The sequence below is a fragment of the Danaus plexippus genome, assembly GCF_018135715.1.
Source record: "Danaus plexippus chromosome 22 unlocalized genomic scaffold, MEX_DaPlex mxdp_33, whole genome shotgun sequence".
In the NCBI taxonomy this organism is placed as follows: domain Eukaryota; kingdom Metazoa; phylum Arthropoda; class Insecta; order Lepidoptera; family Nymphalidae; genus Danaus; species Danaus plexippus.
In genome coordinates, this window is record NW_026869856.1 from 1,692,569 (window position 1) to 1,718,150 (window position 25,582).

At 31.9% G+C, this 25,582-nt stretch overlaps 1 protein-coding gene across 3 annotated transcripts in view; it reads right to left on the reverse strand.

Annotated features, from left to right (window-relative positions):
* LOC116773460 (multiple C2 and transmembrane domain-containing protein) overlaps positions 1-25,366 on the reverse strand; it is a 67,299-nt gene extending 41,933 nt beyond the window's left edge. For all 3 annotated transcript variants that reach the window (XM_061528810.1, XM_061528811.1, XM_061528809.1), the window contains exons 1-3: positions 25,262-25,366; positions 8,957-9,114; positions 3,854-4,007 (exon numbers count right to left, since the gene is read on the reverse strand). In XM_061528810.1, coding sequence (XP_061384794.1) covers positions 3,854-4,007; positions 8,957-9,114; positions 25,262-25,292 — 343 coding nt within the window. In that variant the 5' untranslated portion in view covers positions 25,293-25,366. The remainder of the gene's footprint in view (positions 1-3,853; positions 4,008-8,956; positions 9,115-25,261) is intronic.
* Positions 25,367-25,582: the final 216 nt, after the last annotated feature.

The following is a 25,582-nucleotide window of genomic DNA, read 5'->3' on the forward strand; positions in this document are numbered from 1 at the left end:
TTTCCATTCAACGATCTACGTTAATAATAAATTGCGAAGATTTATGACCGAAAGACTGTCCACTCTCAGTATCCAGTGTGGCTGGGAAAACTTAGACTAAGACTAATTTATACTGAAAAGAAAAGGAAAGGCTTCCTATATTCTATCCGTAGAGGATTGAAAAGTTGGGGTTAGTTGGTACTGAAGTAAGAGATTCTTTGTTCCAATCCACTACAAATTTTGCATTCATAAAGACAAACAATTGAAGACCTGTTTCGTATTTATTCAAAATAGTATTCTAATTGATATAGAAAGGGATGGGACGTTATTTGGGAACGATTTGCTTCGAAGCATAAATACTCCTTAGTTATAGTACATGATTAGTTTTTCGGATTTTTATACTATGATTTTAAGAATTGTGTTCCTGTCAAATGGAAATCTTCAAAAGTTATTCTTGATAGAATATTGATTTGTTATTCTAGAGAACAGTTTGTTTTCATTTCTAGAAATCCTCTGATAAATCAAATTACCCCTTCGAGTTCAAGAGAGTGCAGTTCCCGTGAAAGTGCGCTTCAAAATGACCGTAGATAAATGTCGAGGTCAAGCTCTTAAGGTAGCGGAGGTAGACTTGACTCAAAGCTTTCTCGGCCAAGGCCTATTGATAGCCAAACAAAAATATATTTTTTTGTCTATGCTAATTAAATCTTAAATATTCGTAAAGCTTTAAATGTGTGTCTTTGTTGAAATAATTTGATATGATAACAAATAATATTGTACACAAATATATGACACTATAAAAGAAGACGAGGTCTTTGATGTGTGGCTTGTGCATTGAAGAAGGAATAAAAGAAAGGACACAATAAGTTGACGTTACGCTGACTAAGTTTTGATTAGGTTGAAATAGGAAAGTTAAATTATAGCTACGTTTTATAACTACCGTCAGTTTTGAAATATCTTATATAAGATAAAGCGTATAAACTCTATTATTCGTGTACAAATGACATTTAAGATCATCCCTTTTTTTTACCCTGCAACCTTTTGGAGCTCGGTGTTATTTGTAATGCTTTCTGATATTTTATAAAAAATTTAACTTGTTAGTATTCAAATGTATAAAATATCCACTGAATTAGTTTGTTCTACTTACGCTGTTAATTAATTTACGTTTAGGAATTATTTAATATTATAATTTTGTTTAAACTCTTAAGAAAATTGTTTGATTATGAAGTATAAAAAAGTTATTATAGCAGATGTTTAGGGGATTCTTTTTTTCAAGAAAATTTAAACAAAACAAGATAAGTTTTTTTTATTTCTGGAAAATTTTAATTAAACAAGATATGTTGTTTTACGTACTCTTGTAAATTCTTTTATTGCAATGAATCATAGAGGTTTTGGCTTCATTTTGATATAAATACATCGTTCTAAATTTATCAATTTTCACAGCTAACGTGGAGAGTTATCGGAAACAAATCTGTTTAAATGATATCTTACTACAAAGTACTCATTTCTCGATATAATAATAAAATTATTTCAGATCAATCGTGCAATTAATTTATAATTCTGTATTAAGTTTTCAAAAACTTATATTGCGCTTTAAAATAAAGTTATAATAAAATAATGATATTGATTTTAATAGTGAAATAATCAACAAATGAGACGTGATGAAAAAATTCATCTCGTCTGCCCGTGATCACGGTCGCTGCAAAGTGATCGAAACGTCGGGATAATGTTGTTTTAAAAATATTAAAGCAACGCGGAGTAAATCCGAAAATATTAGTTTTATTTATATTGAACAAAACTAAGGTTTAGATGTTGCGTGTTTTGTGCGTGTTTCATTTCCTATACCTTACATCAACCTTTTAGTTTACCAATAATGTTAAACGTTAGGTAAATAGAATCTATTTATTTAACATAGAAATATAGTTTGTAATTTACTAAGTTCATAATAATTTTTTTGTTGTAACTATAAAAGGAGTATGAATACTTTAATATAAATACAGAGAGAATCTTAAACGAGACAATTAGCGAGGTGTGGGTCAATATATGTTGTATGATGTAACCGAATTGATATGATTTAAGCTCGTAATAGTTCTCGAGGTATTTTTAATTTGATCAATAGATGATGTCACAGCTTCTAATATGAATTGAATTTGAAATAAACATATACATCTAATATCGCTCTATTTACATTACAAATTGTTTCTTTTTATGTGTGATCTTATCACGTAATCTGAATTAATTGGAAGGTTTTTTTCTGTTTATCTAAATATAACAACACGTAGGTAACTTAGTAAAATGAATTCATTGTTGGTAATCGGTAGTAAATTTGTTAATTTCAAACGGATTGTACAATCTTTGTTCATTATATACTTAGGTGATCCCATACTATGGTTACTTTTTTTTGGTTAACAAAACGCATCCTGGCCTGAGCTATCGGGATACCGTTTTAAAGGTCATGGAAAGGTATTGTGAGATTGGCTTTGAATGGAAAAAATCTTCATTAAAGCTGTAAATTTTACGTAAGGACGACCTTTGAATGTGCTGCTGATTTGGAGAAGAGATATCAACTTTTTTTTCGTTATTTTATTAGTTTGATAGTTAAAACTATTCAAATGTTATGATTTGTTACACGAAAAATGTGTTTTATACGTAACTTATACTGAAGTGCCATCTATTGAAATTTTCTTTCAAATCCCTTGTTTTCAAGTTTGAACTCAGTTTCAAAAGATGGCGCTGAGAAAACTAAGTTGAAAAGGCTTAGAAACGTCTTTTCCAAATGTTGTGCATAGTCTTACAAATGCCTAATAGATGGCGCTATTATAGATTAATCTAAAATGACAAGCATGATGATGTATTAGACTTTAGAGTAACTAGCAATGCAGTGATTTTGGTTAACCATATTTTTGTAGTGATCAATAAAATTACAAGGATCAATAATCAAAACAAAAATGGAACAGATTCATTATTAAATTTCTTTTATCCAAGAATATTAAATATAAAAACAGTTACTTTCATATATTTTACTTTGACACTTGTTGTACATATGCATAATTAAAAAAGACTATAGCCAAATCTAATTAAGAGCATTGCTTAGAATTGATACTAACCAAAAGGTTAGAATATAACTTTTTTTTATTAATTGAAATTTACTATAACATTTTAAAAAGACAATTGACTACCAAGAGGAAATAAAATCAGCTAATCAACGACGTCTTTGATTTGCTGTAACAGAGAATTTAATAACTTAAAATTAAGAATTACAATTTACACAGGTACTCATAACTCATTACTCACTATATGATATTCAGTAAGTAAAAATCATACGCCTCTTCCAAATGTTTCCGACATCTACATATTAGTTCCTATCTATAGATAGCTACACGTACCTCAATAGATCTCACACATACAACGTTTTGTGATTTTACTATTGAAACGGCGTTACGAGGTATACCTTGGAATTCATACATAGGGTATACCGTACAGATGTGTGTTCCGTATATTTAGTTTAGTGTGCTGTCAGAGCTGGCAAAATCATACATGTCATACGCATATATTCCTCTCGTATTTCAAGATCATATCTATCTAGTCCTTCTCACTTCGTTTCCCCTGTTCAAGGTTGTTGCAAAGTAACCGAAGTTACGGGAGCACGTAGTTCAAAATAATAAATAAAACACGATAGTAAATCCGAAAATATTGGTTTCATTTAAATGAATACTCGCTAAAGTCAATATGAATAATATTTTTCGCTTTGAAAATGAAGAAACAAAATTTATTACTCATCTTAAATTCGTATGATAACTCATACGTTAATATTAAATCTGCAGACCGCCTAGTACTTTTTTAATTGCAAGTGGTTTTAAGCAATAGTTAAACTAACCTTTGGTCAGCCGTCGTCTTGGTGAATTGGCTGGCGTGCTTTGCTCTGAACTGTGATCTGCATATTCTGCGCCACTATTGTCATGTCCTGGTGCCAGAGATAATATTGTTCCGGCTGGACATCTTTCTCTGCTTCTGCTACGTTGCCAGCGACTCTGATAAAGAAAACGTGTTCTTTATTCGCTAACTAATATAAAAGCTCACTAATTATTAACTAGCAATTGACACTTATTTTGATTGGTATTTTGTAAGGCTGTATTGTTTTTATATGTCAATTAATATTTAAAAATGAATTGCGCTAATAAACGTGATAGTTGTCAAAGATTTTTTTTCATTGGTACGTGTTATTTGCCGGTACTTTTCTTGAAATAATCGCAGTGAAATCGGGTCATTTAATTTTTTATTGACAACTCACACTTATCTTACGTGCAGAGGTTTTCTAAGTATTTGGTATGCGCTTTATGCAAAGAGAAAATCAGTGAGACTCATAAATTGAAATTGAGATAAATTAGTATTAAAGAGACGACATTTGTTTATAATTTTTCAAATTGATAATAATATGATATGAGTGAAATGTCATGTTTTAATTACACAATTTACTAGTAAATTTTGTTTTCAAATACAAATTGTCAATCACCTATCAAAATTTATGTGTGAAGTTCAAATGCTTGCGACATATATTTTTATGTCAAATAAATATTATAATATACATGATGTAAAGAAAAATATTTTTTATTTTTATCTCAAAATCACTTCGCACCATTTACTTGTTATATCCCAAAATGGTGGCCATAATACCATTTGTTAAGTACCTCGGTGGGTTCAGGTAAAGATGTTATCATTCCTTTTAATGTTGGAAATGGTTTCTCACCCGAGAGATTCAAACGGTATTTCCCATAAAAGCGGGAAAAAATAAATTTAATAAAACGAACAAAATTTCGTAACCAAAAACTGTTGTACATTATCATATTATTCTTCATATTTTATTTTTACATACACCAAGCAGCTTCATTAAAATTATGTTATTTGATATTGGTATATATATATATATATGTATGAAAGTATGCATAGTGTTACAAGTGGCGCCATCTGTGCCGTACTAAGTATAATATACAACAATCCTTAGAATGATTTTTATGACTGATTTTGTAATCAACTTGTATTTGATAACTATGACTGGCTTTAGCCATTTTGTAGGATGCTACTGGAAGTGACGCTGACCATTGAAAATGTAGACAGATACTACCTCTATATAATAATTAATGTTTGATGCTTCCACCATAGCTTCTTATACACACATAGGACTTATTTTATTTCTTTATGTTGCAAATAACTTATTAATTATTTCTAGTAATATTTAAAGTTGAATTTAATTTTATCTAGATTTTTTTTATTCCCTAATATGAAATTCGAAAGAAATATTCAAAGGTTTTTAATGTTTTGTTTCAAATTTTTGGACTATTTGGTTCAAAACTAAATTACATGTTTCATTACAAATATGTACTTAATAATTATATGTATAAGCATAACCAAACAAAATATAAGACCTTTTTTGTCTTATATTTTCTATAAAGAAAATTGGTCTTCTTTCTTGGTCCTATGTCCCCTAGATGGGGCAGAGGGCATCCACAGTACGTCGCCATCTCGTTCGAAAGAAAATTGATACTGGTTGTAAATTTTTTCACTGTTACGTTTACAGCAATATAATGTTTATAATAAATGAAAAAAAAAATCAACTGTATTGAATCGTTTTGATTTATATTCAAGTTATTTCTTTAGGTTATGAGGTAAATGTATTTAAAATAACGCATTACATTCAATACTGTTTAAGTACTTCTGAGTACCTTCGCGCTTATTTATAGAAATAGCTAAGGTGTTAAATGTCAGCATAATCGATATATTCAATTTCAAGCTAATAATTTAGTACAAATGTCCTTCCTTATAAATATTATGTCATGAATAAAATATAAGCAATAAAATATATGTTGTTGAATAGATTTCGTATATAACAAAAAATAATATTTTCTTTATTGTATAACCTTGTATGTGCGTATTGTAATATTTATTTATTTGTTAACACATTACGACGCAATTTACAGTAAACGTTGATGTCGACGCTGGGCTTGGCCTATGTAGTGGACATCGAATAATTTTTTGCAGACAAGATTCACTAAATTATTACTACGCTTGTAAGTGAAGTGTAGGAGTTGTGTATGAGTATGTGTGTGTGTGTGTGTGTGTGTGTGTGTCTGTCTGTGTGTTTTTGTGGGTGACATTTTGATTTAGCTTGATGTAGTAGAAAAATGTTCAAATCTCTTTAGTCCAAACGCTCAAATTATAGGACACTTGTGGTAGAGTAAATGACATGTCATGAGATCTTTTCAATACTTTTCGTTCGATAAATATAGCAGGGTGATATGCGAATTTTAAGAAAAATTTAAAATATGTAAAAAATGCGTTGCATAGTTGCGGGAGTTTAACCTTTAACAGAACCTTTAAAAATCTGTATTTTAATATCCTCATTTACAACTAAGGTAAGATAAAAATAATATAGAGTTTTTCAAGATAAAATATTTTCTTATAAAAGTTGCTATAAAAAATTTCTCTCTGTATAACATGAATAAATAATATTTAATGTAACTTTTGTATTAAACTAATTTCATGTTAGATATAATTTATTATTCAAACGAAGAAAAGAAAAAGAAAGATAAACTGTTAAGATAAAAAGAACACGAGAATGGCTTCTTTACAAATAAAGCAGATAAGCGTGTTAGACGTTTAATATACAATTCATGTAAAGCTCAAGAGACTAATTACACGCACCTAAGTAAAGTTAAATAATATTTTTCTATAGAAAGGCTTCATGGTTTAATTTTATATATAATAAAATCAACGCCCTGTTATAACTCCCATGCAGTGTTTGTTTAAAGTAATCCTTTGAGTAAAATGTTAGCACCGTAAATTAATAATGAGATCTAAGATTCTCGCGAGTATTCATTTAAATGAAACTAGTATTATTCGGATTTACTACGCGGATTTTATTATTTAAAAACTGCTGATCACGGTTGCTGCAAAGTAACCCAAAACGTCGGGATTATGTAGTTTTTAAATAATAAAATCCGCGTAGTAAATCCGAATAATATGGGGTTTTCCAATAGGGACGCTTGAACTTTGACAGCTGATTGCGGCCATGTTGTTTGAGTGACAGCTGTCAAATGCAGTGTGTTATATTCATTCCGTCCTCCCAAACCACCATGGCAGGTTACAGTGTCGAGCAGCACGTGCAAATCATAAAATTGTTTTATGAAAATGGGTCTTCAGTTCGAGCAACGTTCCGCGCACTTCGCCCGTTTTACGGTCGCGATGATCGTCCTGCCGAGTCGACTATCCGTCGATTGGTGGACAAATTCGAGTCAACCGGGTCAGTTAACAATCAGCCGGTTCCCGTGCGTCAACGTAACGCGAGATCTGCCGAGAATATCGCCGCTGTGCGCGACAGTGTCCTCGAAAACCCGCGGCAGTCAATTCCGCGTCGCGCACAGGAACTCGGCCTTTCGCAGACGACAACTTGGCGAATTTTGCGTTGTGACTTGAGCCTGCACCCGTACAAGATCCAGCTGACCCAAGAGCTCAAGGTTAATGACCATAGACAGCGCCGTGTGTTCGCTGACTGGGCATTAGAGCAGTTGGAAGTTGACGCCGATTTTGGCAAAAAAATCATCTTCAGCGACGAGGCGCATTTTTGGATGAATGGCTATGTCAACAAGCAAAATTGCCGTATTTGGGACGAGACCAATCCACACGAGGTTCACCAAGTGGCAATGCACCCGCAGAAAGTGACTGTTTGGTGCGGATTTTGGGCCGGAGGCGTGATTGGTCCGTATTTTTTCGAAAACGATAATGGTGTGGCCGTCACCGTCAATGGTGAGCGATACCGGTCGATGATAACCAACTTCTTTTGGCCTGAAATCGAGAATATGGATCTGGACAACATGTGGTTTCAACAGGACGGCGCTACGTGCCACACAGCACACGCTACGATGGAAGTTCTGCACGAGCAATTTCTGGACATGGTCATCTCGCGCGGAGGCGACGTGAACTGGCCACCGAGATCGTGCGATTTGACCCCGCTGGACTCTTTCTTGTGGGGTTTTCTTAAGTCGCAGGTCTATGCCAACAAGCCGCAAACCACCGATGCCCTCAAAGTCAACATACGCCACGCCATCGATCAAATACAGCCCGATTTGTGCGCCAGAGTCATCGAAAATTGGACCTTTCGTGTGCGCGCCACCAACCGAAGCCGTGGCGGTCATTTGAATGATGTCATATTCCATACATAATGGGGTCGATAGACCTTCCAAATAAAAAAAAAAAATTCGCAAATATCTTTCCTACATGTATTTTTTTTTTTGCATTTCAAAGATCAAGCGCCCTTAATGGAAAACCCTATACTAGTTTCATTTAACCGTAAATTAATGTATGATAGAGCATACTCATTATGAATATATTATGGTACAATATCAAGAGTAAATTTATATATATATTATATCAAATTATATTTATTTCCTATACACAATAAGTACGTTATATGAAATTGAAAAATCAATTGTCGTTTAATGATTATACTGGTGGTGGGGCACGTAATAAAGCAAATATATGCAAAAAATGCTTTCCATAATTTTGAAAAACAGCTGATATTTTTTCATTGATGGACCGATATTAACCAAACATAGCCAAGAACCAGCTATGAGGCACTGGCTTGAAAATGAAAATGCTTTGAAATCGGTCGATTCATTTCTAGAGCTACGATGCTACAAACACACACACACATACATCGATGTCAACCCTACAACAGCCCTTTTTTGCGTCGGAAATTAAAAATAGATATAATCGATTTATATGTAAGCGATTTAATGTATTCAAATAAATATTTTTCCTTTATATTATTTATTTATAGCTTGACGTTAAAGTTTATTTTAGCTTATTGATGACAGTAAGTGCAAATTAGGCCTATAACACCTTGAAACGTTTATAGATGTGAATAACTTTACATATTTTACTTTCAAATGATGATAAGTGTGAATGGAGCCTTATTTCAATTTACCTTCAAATTGTTAAAGAAGTGCTGTGTTCTATGTACGACTGAGAGCGGAGTATGATGATGAGCAGACCTCGCTCGCGGTGGAACTGCCTGTACTGGTGACGAACATGATAGCTCGGAAGCTGACTTTGATAAGCGACCGCTGAGGGCTTCGGACCGCTCTGAAACATTAATAAAAAACGTTAAAGAAATATGGCGTCTTCGTTTAGATATGAGGGTATAAATATATAGAATGATTCAGGTCACGATAGCTTAGTCGGAAAAGCAACTGAAACGAGATAATCCGCAGATCGCAGGTTCGAAATCTTCTCAAAATGATGAATTTTTCATTGTATATAAAGTGATTTAAATTTTAATATATCAGTAATATATATATTGTCTCATCCGTAACATTATTGTATTTCTTTACAAGTAAAAGTTTGTTATAAGGATACGATTAAGACATTCTCCGTTTCAAATATCGAGTAGGAAAATAATTGAAAAATAAAATAAATTTTAATAAATAATACCTGGCTTTAATAAACAATATTGTAATATGTTCGTTAGGGTCATAACGATTTGTTTTGTAATAGTTTAAGTTTCAAATATTTGTGTTTTTCTTTATTTATGTTTAGAATTTAAAATAAATAAAATTCCGCACTGAAATGCACTTATTGTTTAAAGATACTATTATAGTGACGGTAACTAAACAAAAACTTTGGTGCTAATTTTCAAAATATATACATTTATACTACGCGTATTTAATTATTTTAAAGAACTACCTACTTCCGACGTTTCGGTTACTTAGCAGTAACCGTGATCGCGACAAATACGTGTAGTATGATCTGAAAAATATTAGTTTTATATACATCTATGATTATTTAGACCAAAAGTTATTTTTGCTTAAAGAATATTGAGAAAAACTTTTATCATGTATAAAAAGGAATTCAGAGGAACTCGAAGTTTTTAAGAAATTTTCCAAGAATAAATTCTTCATATTATCTTTGAACAGTGAGGGAAAGTTTCTTGCCTTTTACTGTTATTCTTATTCTGTTTATAAAATTACTCTGAGAGTATGCGTCTGTTGAACAAATTTATAATAAAAACTATATTACAATACACACACATAAATAACTATATTAACATAAATATTTTTCTATCATAAAACATATGAAATAAATATTACACCATACTAATCTTGACTCAATCAATTATAACTCTCGCAGTTCGTAATATTATAAGAAAATTTGAAAATATACATAGCCATAACAAACGTTGCATATTACGATTTATACGAATTTCCCATCTGGCTTTCCGAGCTATAAATATAAAATATTGTTAAATATTTAAAACGGTATCTTCAAATAAATATTAAAACAACCCTCAGCATGTCATTGCTATGAGTTTTATTCAAATCATATTACTATTTAGAACCAGTATTTGAGAGGAAAGCATATTTTGTATCACGAATACTAAACTCATACATTAGTTATAATATATAGCATTCGCGCTATAATGATCACCGGCGACGATACGCAGTGGGATGGGAAAGGGCAGGATTGACAAGACGCACATGAGATATTTAAGGACATTTAAATCTCGAGATAGCAAATTTTGTAAACCTTAATTAATATAAAGGGTTCGCTGTCATATTATATATAAATTTTTCAGACTTAAAAAAAATTTATAACATTTAATAGCGTAAAAATATAAGTTGGATCTCAATGAGTAAATAAAATATAATTTTGTTATGGGTATATCACAAAATTTAATCCGTATGTATCCTCAGAATCTGAGTGATTTCCCAGGTTTATTATCCCTCATCTTCGTTATTATATAAACTCATATCTTTTCCTCGATAAGGTTTTTCAATTTCTATGCCCTGAAGCCACTTTTATTACATAAATAGTATATTTTCTTTTTTATAAGGTTTTGAATTAGTTTCTTTTGCTGTAAATTCAATATTTCGTTTGTATTACTAGTTATTTATCTCAAGTGTATCTTTATTTTTGTAATTATTATTGTGTATGTTTCTTATTGTTATTTTTATCGTTTGAAAAAGATGTGTGTTTTAAATGATATTTTTCATCTGTCGCGATATTGGCGGATCCATCACAGTATGTTATATCGTGTGTTAAAGATAAGATGGTGTAATCGTAACACTGATTAAAGGCAGAATGAGTTAGATTGACCCGCGTTTTTCTTTCCCGCCAAGTCACTCTCACACAACACTAAAACTAGCACATGTGGCAAAATGTACTAGCCCATAGTAGCAGTTTAGACGAGTAGAGAAGTTAAAATATTTGTCATGAAATGGAATTTGGGTGTGACAGTTGTTTGGTCCTATCTAAAGGCTATATTCCTTCCTATAAAATAAGAAACATCGATGTTTAAGTACTAATATAAAGGTTCTGTAGGTCTTGAGCCTGACAGGAACTATCTTATCTTATATAGCGTGTCCAAAGTCTGGTTTCTTAATTAGGGTTATACAATTATCTTGTTTGCTTTGAGGCCGTTGTTACTGTAATGGACGTTGCTTAAAGAGGGATGGTCAAGAAAATTGTTCTCTCTTGAGACGAGAAATTTGCTTATGAAATTGTGGGTTACTAGAAATATTTATTATGTAAGGAAATATATACGCCAGTTATTCACGCTATTCATAGAAGCTTAGAATATCGTCCAAAGAATTTTGATTCAAAAGATTTCTTTGAACTTTAACGATTTGAAATGTTTGAAATTGAACCCGGTTTTAGTCAAGATTTTTATTGATAGAAAATATGTAAATAATTTTTATCAATGAATATATTTTTTAAGTTTTTTGGGATATTTTCGTTCTACATCATTTATTATATTTTTACAGTGTTATTTTGGTAACGATTCTACATTTATAGAATTGATTTAGTTCTGAATGCCTCTTGAAGTCTTTTCTATTTCCAAAAATGGTGGTCATATTTTTATATATTTTAATAATAATCTACAGTGGATCGAGTCATAGAATACTAATAATTGAAAATTAATAGGTTGATGGGAATTTACAATCGAGTAAGAACTTTTTAGTTTAATTGCATGTTACGGAAAGAACATAATTTACACTGTATGTGTCACAGAATATAAATTACAGAACGTCACTACCAATGTCATGCTTATGAATTTGAATCATTAATATATAATCTGTCTATACTAACAATAGCGAAATTAAATAACCGTTCTAAAGATTTTTACTCTATGTTTACTACATATTTATTTATATAAGGAAGTGGTTTAATTACATGTATATTTGTAGAAAAGAGAAAAGGATTTTTAGGTTTATATTATTAGCTTCATTTTTATATTAAATTATCGAATAAGGAATTGCCAAGGTTTTGTTGTTATTTTTGAATTGGGAGTTATTATATTGATATTAAGTTATGGTTAATTTGAATAACAGTAAATTAAGCTATAGGCTTGTATCTATTTCTGTATCAATACATATTATAAAACAAAATCCCTTGCCACGGCTGTACGTCTGTCTGTTAGAAATAAACGGAAAAGCTACTACACCGATTATTAAACAGTTATAACCACTCGATAGTCATAAGTCGAGCCCAGCCAAAGCCAAGCCGACGCCCGAGCAAGGCGGAAGTGGTGCCATGACAGTATGCTGCCAAAACTGTCTGCAATTAGCCAATCACCAAGTTTGACCAATCAGCAACCTTCAGTGACGTCACGTCCGTTACATTTTTATTTCATTGTAATTGAGGATATAAATACCCTATGAGGGTTCTGCGTGGGAATCTCGGGGCGGCAGCTCAAGAGATATCCATTATAGTGTTCGTGATATAAAGTGTGGTAACTAAAAGTAGGAACAGTGGATAAACGTCTGATTATATACCAACGCGTGAATAATTTATTGTCCTCCCGTTTCACTCAGAAGTGGGATATGAAGCGCAGTTGTCCTAACGAAGCTGGATGTAGTGTCCGCCCTCCAGGATGGAGCAAAAATCAATCAAAAACCTCAATAGTGACGAGGAAGAAGATAATTCACTTCCACCCGCTAGAAAAATATTGAAGTCTTTGTTAGAAAATGAAGTCGAAAGGGCAATTTACGAGCTCAATGACGACACTTTCGCTCAACCATGTCAAGAGTCATCATGCGGCATCCTTTATCCCTGAGTTTGATCCCGATGGTGAAGATTGCACCGTATCTTCATTGTTAAAGAAAATGTATCAATTGGGAAACATATGTCCATGGTTGGAATAATAAAATTAGAGCTTTTTACCTGCAAGATAAATTACGCGGTCAAGCACGTAAATGGTACAACAGACTTGAAAACTACGATTACTACTGGGGCGAATGGAAGCAGATGCTGGTACGAGCTTTTCCAAAGCATCGCGACTTAAGTCTACTGTTAAACGAAATGATGCAAACAAAGAAGCTGCCAAACGAGACAATGACCAATTATTATCAAGACAAAATTGCCATGTACTTCTGTTGCCATTTATCTGATAGTTCTAGTGTATCGTGCATCATCAGGGGTTTACCCGTATATCTACAACCGAGCGTATCTACGCTCGAGCGTTTCAATGCCAACGTCCCGATGAGCTGTATGACTCTTTCCTCTGCGCTGTCGATGATTATTGGTCTCCCGCGCTTGAACTTCGTACGCCGAATAAAGACACTAAACAATCATTGAACTCGGATAAAAAAGTCAACCCTGAAATTGACCCTTGTCCCCCGTTGTAAAAAGACTGGTCACATGTTGCGCAACTGTACATTACCGGATCAACGTGTTTGTTTCAAATGTGGTCAACAAGGACACATCGCCACTCGCTGCTTCGGCACTTCGGCTACCATTTCCAGACGTTCTATGGGATCAAATGACAGCGTTAAAGGGGTTAAAATGGTGCAAAACTACAATGAAGCCTACAAAAAGGTAGCAAAGGTGAATGGGATTTATGTTAAGTCTTACATGGACACCGGAAGCCAGGTCAATGTTATAAATGATCAGATGGTAAGTCTCTTGTCGCTTGATGTTACACCTAGTACTAGTAGTTACAAGTACCCTGCTCAAAAGCTTTTCAGGTGATTTTTTGACTAGCCGTGGAGAAGTTGATTTTGAACTAGAAATCGACAATATTCATATACAATGCACTGCACATGTGACAGCGGCCAACATGCAAGACATAATCTACTGATTGGCCAAACCGTTATCAATGCTGATCGTGTATCGTTAGGGATGGACTAATGGGAGGGCCACATTGACACGAAAAACAGATGCTTCGCCGAAATTCGATGTCGTCGAAGATAATAATAAATTTATGGTTATTGCATTAAACAAGGAATCTTCACCACCTGGTGCCTTCATTATTAAGGTTAGTGTGGTCGGAAATGGAGACGTAAATGAAGTTTGCACAACACCACGTCACTACGAGCTCCATGATATCTCCTATTCTCTACCGACAACGTTAATGTGAGGTGGAGAGGGTTACATGAAAGTGGTAAACAGTGGAACAGGGGATGTTATCTAAGAAGCTGGCCAAGTTCTAGCACGTGCCGACAGCTGTTACGAAGTAGCCGATCAGCCAAGTCGGGTAAGCCAAGCCAATCCATAAACAAATTTAGTTAAATTTACGCCAAATACCCTACTTGGCCAAACCTTGGCCCTACTTGGCCAAAAGCTTTCCTGAATCAAAAGCAACAGCCTTTATTTTGAATACAAACCATTTTCCTAGTTTAATCATAGGAGGGGTACCTACAATAGAAATAAGTATTGGAAAGTTAAATGAAGTCGAACTTTTGCGGTAAATACTAGAGATCTCGGTTACACAAAGCTGTTAAAAATGAAAATAAAACTTACGACGCCACAGCCAATATATCGTCAACCTTATAAGTTATCGCATGCAGAGCAAAATATTGTTAATTCTAAGGTCCGTGACCTACTAGATGCCTCTATAATTAAAGAATCAGAATCGAGTTATGCTTCTCGGGTATTTTGGTAAGGAGAAAGAACAGCGACAGTCGTTTATGTGTCGACTATCGTGCCCTATATTATTATATCACAGTAAAAGATAGGTATCCTCTCCCTAATATAGAAGAACCGGTTTTATCTAAATGAGCCGGTAAAAAGTATTTTACAATTTTAGATATAGCACAAAGTTACTATCAATTATTATTAGCTCCCGAAGATGCCCATAAGACAGCTTTTATTACTTCTCAGGGTCATTACGAATATTTACGTGTTCCTTTTGGATTGGCGAATGCACCCTCGGTTTTTATGCGTCTAGTAAGTAAAATAGTCGATTCCATCCGCTATATGCCAGATGGCAGTTCATCGAATGATATTTTAGCATTCTTAGATGATTTATTTCTACCCTCAATTGATATAAACAGTGGCATAAAAATGTTAGAATCAGGATTGCGAAAGTTTGAACCCAAAAAGTTTAAATTAAATATGTAAAAATGTTCATTTCTTCAAGATAAAGTCATTTATTTAGGACATAAAATTTCTTCTAAAGGTGTACAACCCTCAGATTCAAAATTATTTGGTGTTTCAAAGTTCCCTATGCCTAAAAGTGTTCACGAAGTACGCCAATTTATTGGGCTCTGTAGTTACTTCCGAAAATTTATAAACAAATTTGCAATTATAACTCGTCCTCTAACAGAAGTAGCTAGAGAAAATGTGTCCTGGGTATGGGGCAATGAACTAGACAGTTTTAAGGAGTTAAAAAAAGTGTTTGTGCTCTAAACCAGTTGTAGCATTATATAATCCGACACTACATACGGAAATACATACCGATGCATGCAAGTTAGGAGTCGCGGGTATTTTGCTACAGCTGCAATCGGATAATACCTTACAACCAGTTATGTATTTCAGTCAACTAACTACTAAAAAGGAAAGCATTTATCATAGCTATGAGCTTGAAACATTAGCGGTGGTTGAATCGTTGCGGAAATTTCGCGTGTATGTAATAGGCGAACATGTGAAAATAGCAACGGATTGTACGGCTGTTCGTGCCACTCTTACAAAACGGGATATCGTTCCGTGAATTGCTAGGTGGTGGTTATCGATACAAGAGTAAGATATTAGAGTTGAATATAGACCCGCCGAACGCATGAGACATGTCGATGCTTTAAGCAGGAATCCTATTGACACAGTCAATGTTCATCGTCTCGAAATTACCGACGGGTTTTATACGATTCAATATGAGAACGACAAATTAAGAAATATCATGGATCAGTTAATAAGCGGATCGGCTCAGCTTGAGATACTCATTAATTATGAGTTGTTAGAAAATAGATTATACCGTAAGACACTAAATGGCAATCGGCTAGTTGTTCCCGGACTTGCCAATTGGAAAATTGTCCAAATGCACCATGATGACATCGGTCACGTAGGATTAAAACGCTGTACTGATCTAATAAAACATGAGTTTTGGTTTCCTAAAATGACCCGGTTCATCAAAAAGTTTACACTGTGCTTATGGGAAGGGGATATATGGCAGGAAGGAAGAAACCGTTTAGGATGACACATGTTTAACATTTAGGTCCATTTTGTAAGACTAAGAAAGGTTATGTGTATATGTTAGTGGTAACCGACGCATTTTCTAAATTTGTTTCAGCAGAACCTACTAGAACTATTAATTCAAAACAATTAGAATGTTCAAAAGGATATTCTCACTCTTTGGGCATCCAGATAGGTTAGTAGCGGATCACGGCAAAGCATTTACAAGCAGGTATTTCAAAAAGTATGCTTTTGAAAAGCAATTCAAACATACTCTTAATGCAATTGCTTGCCCGCGTGCTAACGGGCAGGTCGAACGCACTAATAGGACTATCCTCGATGCATTACGTGCTACCGACCCTAGTGAAGCTGCTAATAACTGGTCTCATTGTCTGCCTGATATCATTTGGGGTATAAATAATACCATAAATGATACCACGGGTATTTAGCCTTAAGACTTAATGTTCGCGCGTAGTTCTAGGTCTGGATGTGATGTAACAATACCAGGTCGTATACCTGAACCTATTCAGTCAAGGCGTGAAAACGCTAACAAACGTATTAAAAAGGCCAGTAATAAGATGAAACGTAATTTTGATAAACGACGTAAACCATGTCATATTTCCAAAAGAGGAGACCTAGTTTTATGGAAGAAAGGCCCTACAAGTAGTGCTGCTAAGGTTAATACTAAACTAGATGACGTATATTCTGGACCTTATATTATCTTCAAGTGTATTGGTAATTACAGATACAGATTTAGAAACATTAAGGGTCTAAGAGGTTATAAAAACTTTACGGGTCTAGTCTCTGGCGATACTTTGCGACCTTATCGTAGCATAGCTCCTGTATCTGCCAGTGCCAGCAGTTCCGATGAGCAATTGGAGACGGAAGACCTTATTGATCTTCTGGAAAGAAAGTCCGCGGTGGCATATGTCTATACCTTAAGTATAACATATCCATTTTACAACTTTTCAAAATTCCCAAAGCGTTTCTTGGTAAGCTATTTACATAATTATCCAAATAATTTTATTTTCAAGCCTACACCAGTATCTGTAAATTAGTTTTTAAATCATTTAAATCGGACGTACAATTTGAAAGTTATCATAATATAAGTTTAATAATTCTCAAAATTAAGTAGGCTATTTTATATTTTTTGTAAAGAGCCCGTGCGATGCCGGGGCTGGTACTAAGTTAAGAATAAAATAAAAAACTTAAACAGAAATATGCTTCTATATATATGTATATATATTATATTCTATATATTATATCTTTAAGATATAACAAAACCGATAAGTCTTTGTTTAAAAACCAGTTGCTGCGTCCAATTTTAATTGGATTTTCATTCAGCGCTATAATGTAATTACTTCTCCATCCTAATTAGGGACATTTTGAAATTTTCGAACGAGAAAATAATGTGAAATAAGCGAATACTTTGGCTTTAGGAAATTAAATGATTTTGTACAAGGCAGAATTTGCATGAAACATTATCTCCGGGTAACTGATACTACATATGTAACAAATTATTACAAAATAGAGCCATATTTATATTGTTTTTGTAATAAAATATTATTTATCGACTTATAAAATGCTTATGTATATAATAATATATATGAAGTGACATTTGGTTTACCACAAGTTCGCATCGCTTCACTGCGAAGTGAGCGTTTTTGTTGTCAACAATTTACGTTGATAGTATTAAACGCGAACATTTATGAACGAAAACTGGAAACTTTTCGTATTTAGTTTGATGATGCAAATAGTGTAACGATATTTTAAGTGATTACTTATAAATTCTTTATAATTAAAAACTATGTAAATATATAAAAGTGTTCAGTATAGGACAAAATGCAAATAGCTCTCAGTTAAACACAAATCAATATTATTTAATTAAAATTTCATGCATTGTTTTCTATGTTAGGTGTATGAATAGTTTATAATTTTTATTTCCTTATTAAGTAACATGAGTATACTCGGATTGTATTTCCTCTAAAATGTGTCATGAAAATTATTTATAAAAAATTACAGCAACAAATATATGAAGATCCTCACGCTGTAGTGGTTCCAAAGATTATATATTGCGTGTGCGTGTGTGTGTGTGCGTGCGTGTGTGTGTATACATGAAAGGTATATTGACAAGGCTTCCATATCTTTCTTTAGTTCAGATACTTGACTTAAATTATAATTTTAAGTGAAGAGCCTTATCTTTTATCAACACGTTAATCTACTGGAAAATTGCTATTCACGTATACATAATTTTTTGTCTTTTTTTGTGCATATTAAAGGTTGCAGAAATTTCTTATTACAAAATACCTATTGTGGAGAAAAAACTCGATATGAATCAAGGCATAAAGATATCCAAACAAATATTTTTTACCATTTTAAATACTAAAGCCAAAAAAGAAATAGCGAATGGTTCATAATCATGTCATAATATCTGGCAACAGAAATAAAATACGTTTGAATGGAATATGCTCTGTGAAACGCGACTCGTTACAAAGAATCTCAAAGAACATTTCCGTAGCTTAGTTTATAAGAGATTAATATATCGTAAAAACGAACGGAAAATAAATTAAAATAGTACTTTACGGATATCAATATATGTTTAGCAAAAGTCACGTGAAAACACATAACGTAAATGAATTAAATAGAGTCGTAGTAGTAAGTAATGCTTGGAGGAGGCCTTGCCTTGCCTTGGGTGGTGGTGATGTGCAAAATATTACCAGACAGCATATACTAGAATAAGTTCTGGACCTTAATTTGCTTAAATGAGATTTGTAAATGTATAACATTTATGTAAGTTAAAGTTTATAAAACGCTATATTATTTTATTATTATTATATTATTTAGTAAGTAAAGTAAATAGATAATCAATATATCGATATTAAATGTCACGTTACTTGGCGAAGATAATTGTAGGCTGCAATGAAATCGAAATATAGCCACGTATTACCAGAATCGTTGAAAACAAAATTATATCGATTAATATGATGCATTGTTTCATTTTAATTGTACATTTGTATTGGGTTTTGTTATAAATAAAAAAAATCCTTATAGTTTTCTGGAACCTCCAGCCTAACTCGAGAATGAATGAACCAAATCTGAAATACTTCGTAATAAAATGTGTTAATTAATTATTATTTTGTCTCTTTTACGTCCTGTCGATATGAGTTATGACTGAGGGACGTGATCATGGCGGTCTGCTACATACCTATATTTCTCCTCTATCTCTTATATTAATATCTCCTATATTAAGAATATTATAAGTTTGAAACACACGGTTAATGAAGATCTTATCAATAAATTCATATATAACAATAGGAAAAATACTTATAATATGTAAAAAATATTCAAAACTTTATAAATCAATTCATTTAAATATGCTCACAACTATAAAAGGTGTGATACTTAATGTTTATGACGGTAGAATATTCCTCGTCCATTCTCAGTTCTTCCCCTTAAGGCTCCTCAGGAAATACAAGATCTAGTGAAGAGATTGTCTCTTAATTTAGGGAAATAATGGCATTATTAGAACGTACTTCGAAGTCAGCTCTAAAAGGTTCGTTTCAAATTTGGTTAGGTAGTGAGAGTAGCCTGGACGGTGGAGGTGAGCGTTTAACACGCGCTACATGGGGGCTCCTTAAGCCTACACCTGGGTCGCAAGTCCTAAGCACTGTTGAAGCTCCTCTCCCTGCAACGCGATGAACCCGGCACCCGAACGGTGAATCCATTGAACGCTGAGAGGTTTCGTCTCTATGATTGTAATTTCTATACCACCATATAAAAACAAATTTAAATGAAACGAATATTACTCGGATATACTACGCATGCTTTATTCGTGTAAAAAACTACACACTCCTTTCACATCCCGAATCTCGAATTCACATCTCGTCTGCCCGTGATCACGGTTGCTGAAAAATAACTGAAACGTCGTGAGTACGTAGTTTTTTACAAAAATAAAGCACGCGTAGTATATCCGAATAATATTAGTTTCATTTAAATGAATAAAACTCGCGAAAGTCTTAGATCTCATTATAAAAACAATACTGATAACTTCTAAATGGATGAAAGGATTTCGAAAAATAGCGTTTCATGTAAATTATCAGATCAATGCATTATGTATATCAAATGTTATATTATATTAATAATATGCGAGTATAAAAAGCACTTCATTATTTCACACCAAGTTGTCTTATCCTTCGGTCTTCTGGTTTTTAGTAAGTCAAGATTTATTTGTGTAACGTACAACGTTTTCAGAAAATGATAATTAAGATATGTACTTTTAAAATTTAAATATAATAGTTAAACAACAATAGGTATGTTTTTTTTAAAGGAACTGCAATGTGACCACTTACAAACAAACTCTCCAACGGATCAAAGGCTGAAACACCGATTTGTATCAAAATTAAAACTATTTTCTTTCATGAGAATACGGTATTGGAAAGAACACACCAAGGAATACAAAATAATACAATATTCTACTGTTAATTTAAGTTAGTAAAAAGTTTTAAAAAAATTTACATTGTTTATTTCTTTAAAAAATTTAGTACTTCTAAAAACCTTTACTTATTAGAGTATACTAGTATAGAGTGGACTTTATACGAGTAATAATACTATTGTTGGTATAAAGAAAAAGAAATACAAACTTCAAAAGTTGTTACTTTTTGAAAAAAAAAAATTTTTATTTCTATCCGAGTTATTTGTTTTATGTACTAAATATTATTAATTTTTGTCACTCGGAAACTAAACTTAGCGATCTTCACTACTCTTATAGTCGGTTCATTGCTCAACCAACATTTTATGTTTGATTTTTCTCACACTAGACGTAGTTTAAAAGATAAAATACTACTTTAATATATTAAATAACAATGTTCATAATATTGAAGATTAGCGCAAGTTTTTCTTATAAGCTGTCATATATTCTAAATAATACATGTAATATTAAAGAGTTTACTTGACACATAAATAACATATTTAAAGCAGTGTTTATTTGTTTTTCAAGAGAATATTTAATATTCATGTTTTAACGAGTCCTTGTGGTATTTTATAGCACACCCTCAGAATTTCTTTATTACTTTTGTAGCAAGCAATTTAAATATTTACCTCCATTAAGCTAATAATAGGCCCAACTTATTTTTTTGTTTGTTTCACTTTGATTTTTTAATAAGAAATCTATTCAACATTTACGTATATTAGCAGAAATCGATCGAGTGTTTTGTCAATTATTATAAAATATAGGACTTATTTAATGAATGGTATTTTTAAACATTAAATCAGTTTTAATCATGCCGAGTGCTACCAAAAGCTTTGTAGACAAATCGGGTTATATGATGGGTGATTCATCTTTTTTTTTTTTTTGGGAGTGAATTTGAAATTTCAAGTAAATAATATATGATCAAAATTGTATGCAAAATTTTCTTTGTAATTTAAAACTAAGAAACTGTCGTGTGAATGCTACTTATTATTTTTCTTTAATCCGTATAGATATAAGACAAAGAGAACGGGAAAGTCATGAAAATTTATTAATTATCTTGTTTAAAGTCATTTACTTATCAGTTTAATTCAGTAATTTCCCTTATTATTTATACACCAAATACTTTCCAATTGATATTTTTGTCACAGTTAAAAGTAGACTTAAATTTTTTTTAAATTTATTCCAAAATTCCCATTGACATAGTGAATAAATTTTGTTAATATATATTCTTTGCTGACGATAAAGCAAAATTCAATTTTGCTTAATGATATTGAATTTCATGTAAAACTGTTTTCTTTATGTAAACTAAGAAGAGTTTGTTTCCCGTCACTAAGGCTTCGATGTAATCGATTTCAATCTCTTTTAAACAGACGAGGGGATTTTCTTTGCTCTTTAGATTCGAGATTACCCCAGTTTCTATGTTTAATGCAAACGACTCGTCCGTTATATTGTCCAATATATTGAAAGACTTCTTTTGTGTTCGTAACTACCGTTTTAATTTTGACCAAATCAAAAAACACATCTTACCATTCCATCTAACTATTATTTCGTAGTTTCTTAAATTAAAAATAAAGAGAACCTACTTTTAACGATTCTCAAAATTTGTCAATAGATTATTCAACGAACACATCTATGAAACTTATTTAAAATCATGTACATTTCAGTCATATTATAAGATTTTATTCAGTTGAAACATTATAAACTATTTATGATTCAATCTCTCCTCTCTAATAGGATCATTAGGAGCATCGTACAACGCCCACAGAGTATACGTCAGATCGTTTACTTAGGAATCATTCTCTTGTAGTGTACAGTAATTAGAGGGAGAAACTATAATGATTTTCTAGGTTAACATTCATAAATATGGTATAAAAAGCAAGAGTAATATAAATTTTACAAACTTATATACATTTAAGTTAAGTAAATATTTTGTTCGGAATAAAAACCCAAATTTAATGATAGAAGCTTCGTCAACAGATTTAAAAATAAATTTAAAATGCGCTTAAGATTTTTATATTACATACTTATAATTGAATAGGCTTGTGAAATTTATCTTATATAATATGTAAAAGGTCTGTTTTCCTGGTCGCTATATAGCTTTTAGCAATTATTTTGTTCCTTACTTTAATTGACCTAAAAAAAAATTACTTTTGAATTTCCTTGAACCAACTTGATTGGTCCTACGTTTCGGTTAGCAAATGCCTGCAGCAGTGAAATTTATAAAACGAAATACGTAAAAAGTGTTGGCCTTTGGTATTTCAACTTGTTTGCTATATACAATTTCTTTTCGTTCAAAAAATGTTTTTAGAGTAAAAATTATTTAGACAGAGTGGACAGTAAGATATCCGTGTTATACTCTTAAAAACAATTACACATATATATCTTAAATATATTATTCAAATTAGGTCAGATATTAGTAAACGCTTAAAAGATGACAATAAAATTATTGCCATTCTATATGGAAAATATATGTGATTTATGTAAAAATTGTAACCAGTTATTTATAGTTCCAACTACAGTAATTTCATTTACGACTACATTTACTTAAATGTAACCGAGATTTAATTCCTTTAAACTAATATTTGAAAGACTCTTTGAGTGAGTACTTCTAATGCATTTAGGTGTATATATATATATACTCGTAGTTTTAGAATACAAATTAGGAACGTAGGTGAGAAAATCACATAGTTTTTATTTCCCTTTGAAAATCATTTACGTCAGGCAAGATGAATACAGAAGTTGCGAGATTTGTTTAATTAATTAATTTGATTGTAAATAAACTAATCAGGCATAAAATATATACGTGTATCAAATTTTTAGTATTAATAAACTTATTGTATTTCGTTTTTCAAAGCTAAATATAATTTATTAATCAGTGACATTATTATTACAACTAATAGTAATTTAATAACGAGCTAGTACACAATATATTGGTTAAAAAAATGATCCATTGGTTTAAGTAGGATGTATTTTTAAAATCTTTTTGTCCAATTGATATTACGTTTGCTTTTTTTTTGTTGTTAAAAATGAGTTCATAATTTATTAATGAGACGTTATTATTTCATATATATATATATAATAAAAGAAAGTTGTTTTATTTACACTATTTATAACCCAAGAACAGCTTTAGGGATATGGTTGAAAATTTCCGGGGAGATAGCTTAGAACCAGGAGACGGACATAGGATATATCATTATTTTTGATCAAAAAAGAAAAAACTTAATAAATTCCAATATCTGGTTATTTGTGGCCTCTAGGGCGAAGTAGAGTTCGTCCGGTCAGCTACACAAAATATGTATATTACTAATGCCGAAATTAACGTTGACGAAGTCGCGGGTAAAAACTAGTTGGATATAAAAATGAGATAAAAGTTTCTTTTTCGTTTTATACATGTTATACGTTACAGGAATGTAGCTTTTATTTTAACAATTTCCTTTGTGACATTTGCCCTAAATGTAACGATTTCCGGTCATTACCTTTTTTTAATAAACTAAGTTCTATGAAATTAGTGGCACCTTTTTTTATTCTGTAAAATGACATGCAAAAACATAAAAAAAGAGATTTTTAAAACCAGTCATTTTATAATACATATATAAAACATAATTTATAGTAATATTGTAATTATATGTGTATGATTCAACAAAAATCGAAGACAGACAATATGGCGACTGACATTTCTCTTGACATTATTCATGTCTTGTGATATGTGAATATAAATTATATTGGATTGGAATCATTTCAAACATTATATCATTATATTTTCGTTTAATTTAATCATATTGCCATTTTATATCACCACAGATTACAACCGATACAGAATATAAACATGTCAACTGTTTAAAAGAAAAAAAATAATACGTTTATTTTTTTTAAACAAAAAATGCCAATGTTCAATAATATTCAGCTATAGGAATTATAACAAAATGTATTCTACGTATATATAGGTTTTCGATGACATATTTTTTGTATACTATGTATGCATTTCCTATTACAATATAACAAAATTAAAAGTAAGCATTTGAAATGAAATAATAATCTCATTCCTCTTATTCATAAAATCTATTTAAAAACACGCTTCCCTGACCTCATGCAGCCAGAACGGTTGTATAAGTCCTCGGAAAAACTAAAACCTTTTTAATCGATACTGTACCATATACCCAGTTTTTTTGACGTTATTACAGGATATAACGAATACTAATAGTAAATAAATAAAGCTGGTAATAAATAATAAAGCTGATACAGTCACTGTACAACACGATAGACAGATATGATACCGCTTTAGTGCACACTATAATTAGTTAGAGCTCTCTCATTATATAATCTATTATTAAGAGTATTTTTTGCCAAATTTTATAACTATGTTATATATATGTTACTCACTCGGCTGGGGTGAATGTTTTTTATTTGACATATCGTCATTTAGCTCCTGTCATCTGTCACAACGCACGCAAGATGTCATCGAGCCAGATAGATTACCCACACGTTACAGACTGGAACAATCTGGAAACACGTATAAATATTAATTTATATATAAAGGTATGAACATATAGAAAAATAAGCAATTTTTTTCTTATTCATAAAAATAAACATAAGCCATATCTTGATTTTATCCTCATTATCGTGTAAAACTCTACCCGAGAGACGTTTATGAACGTGATCTTAAGAAATTTGTGAAGATAAATTTGGTTGTGTATTATTGAT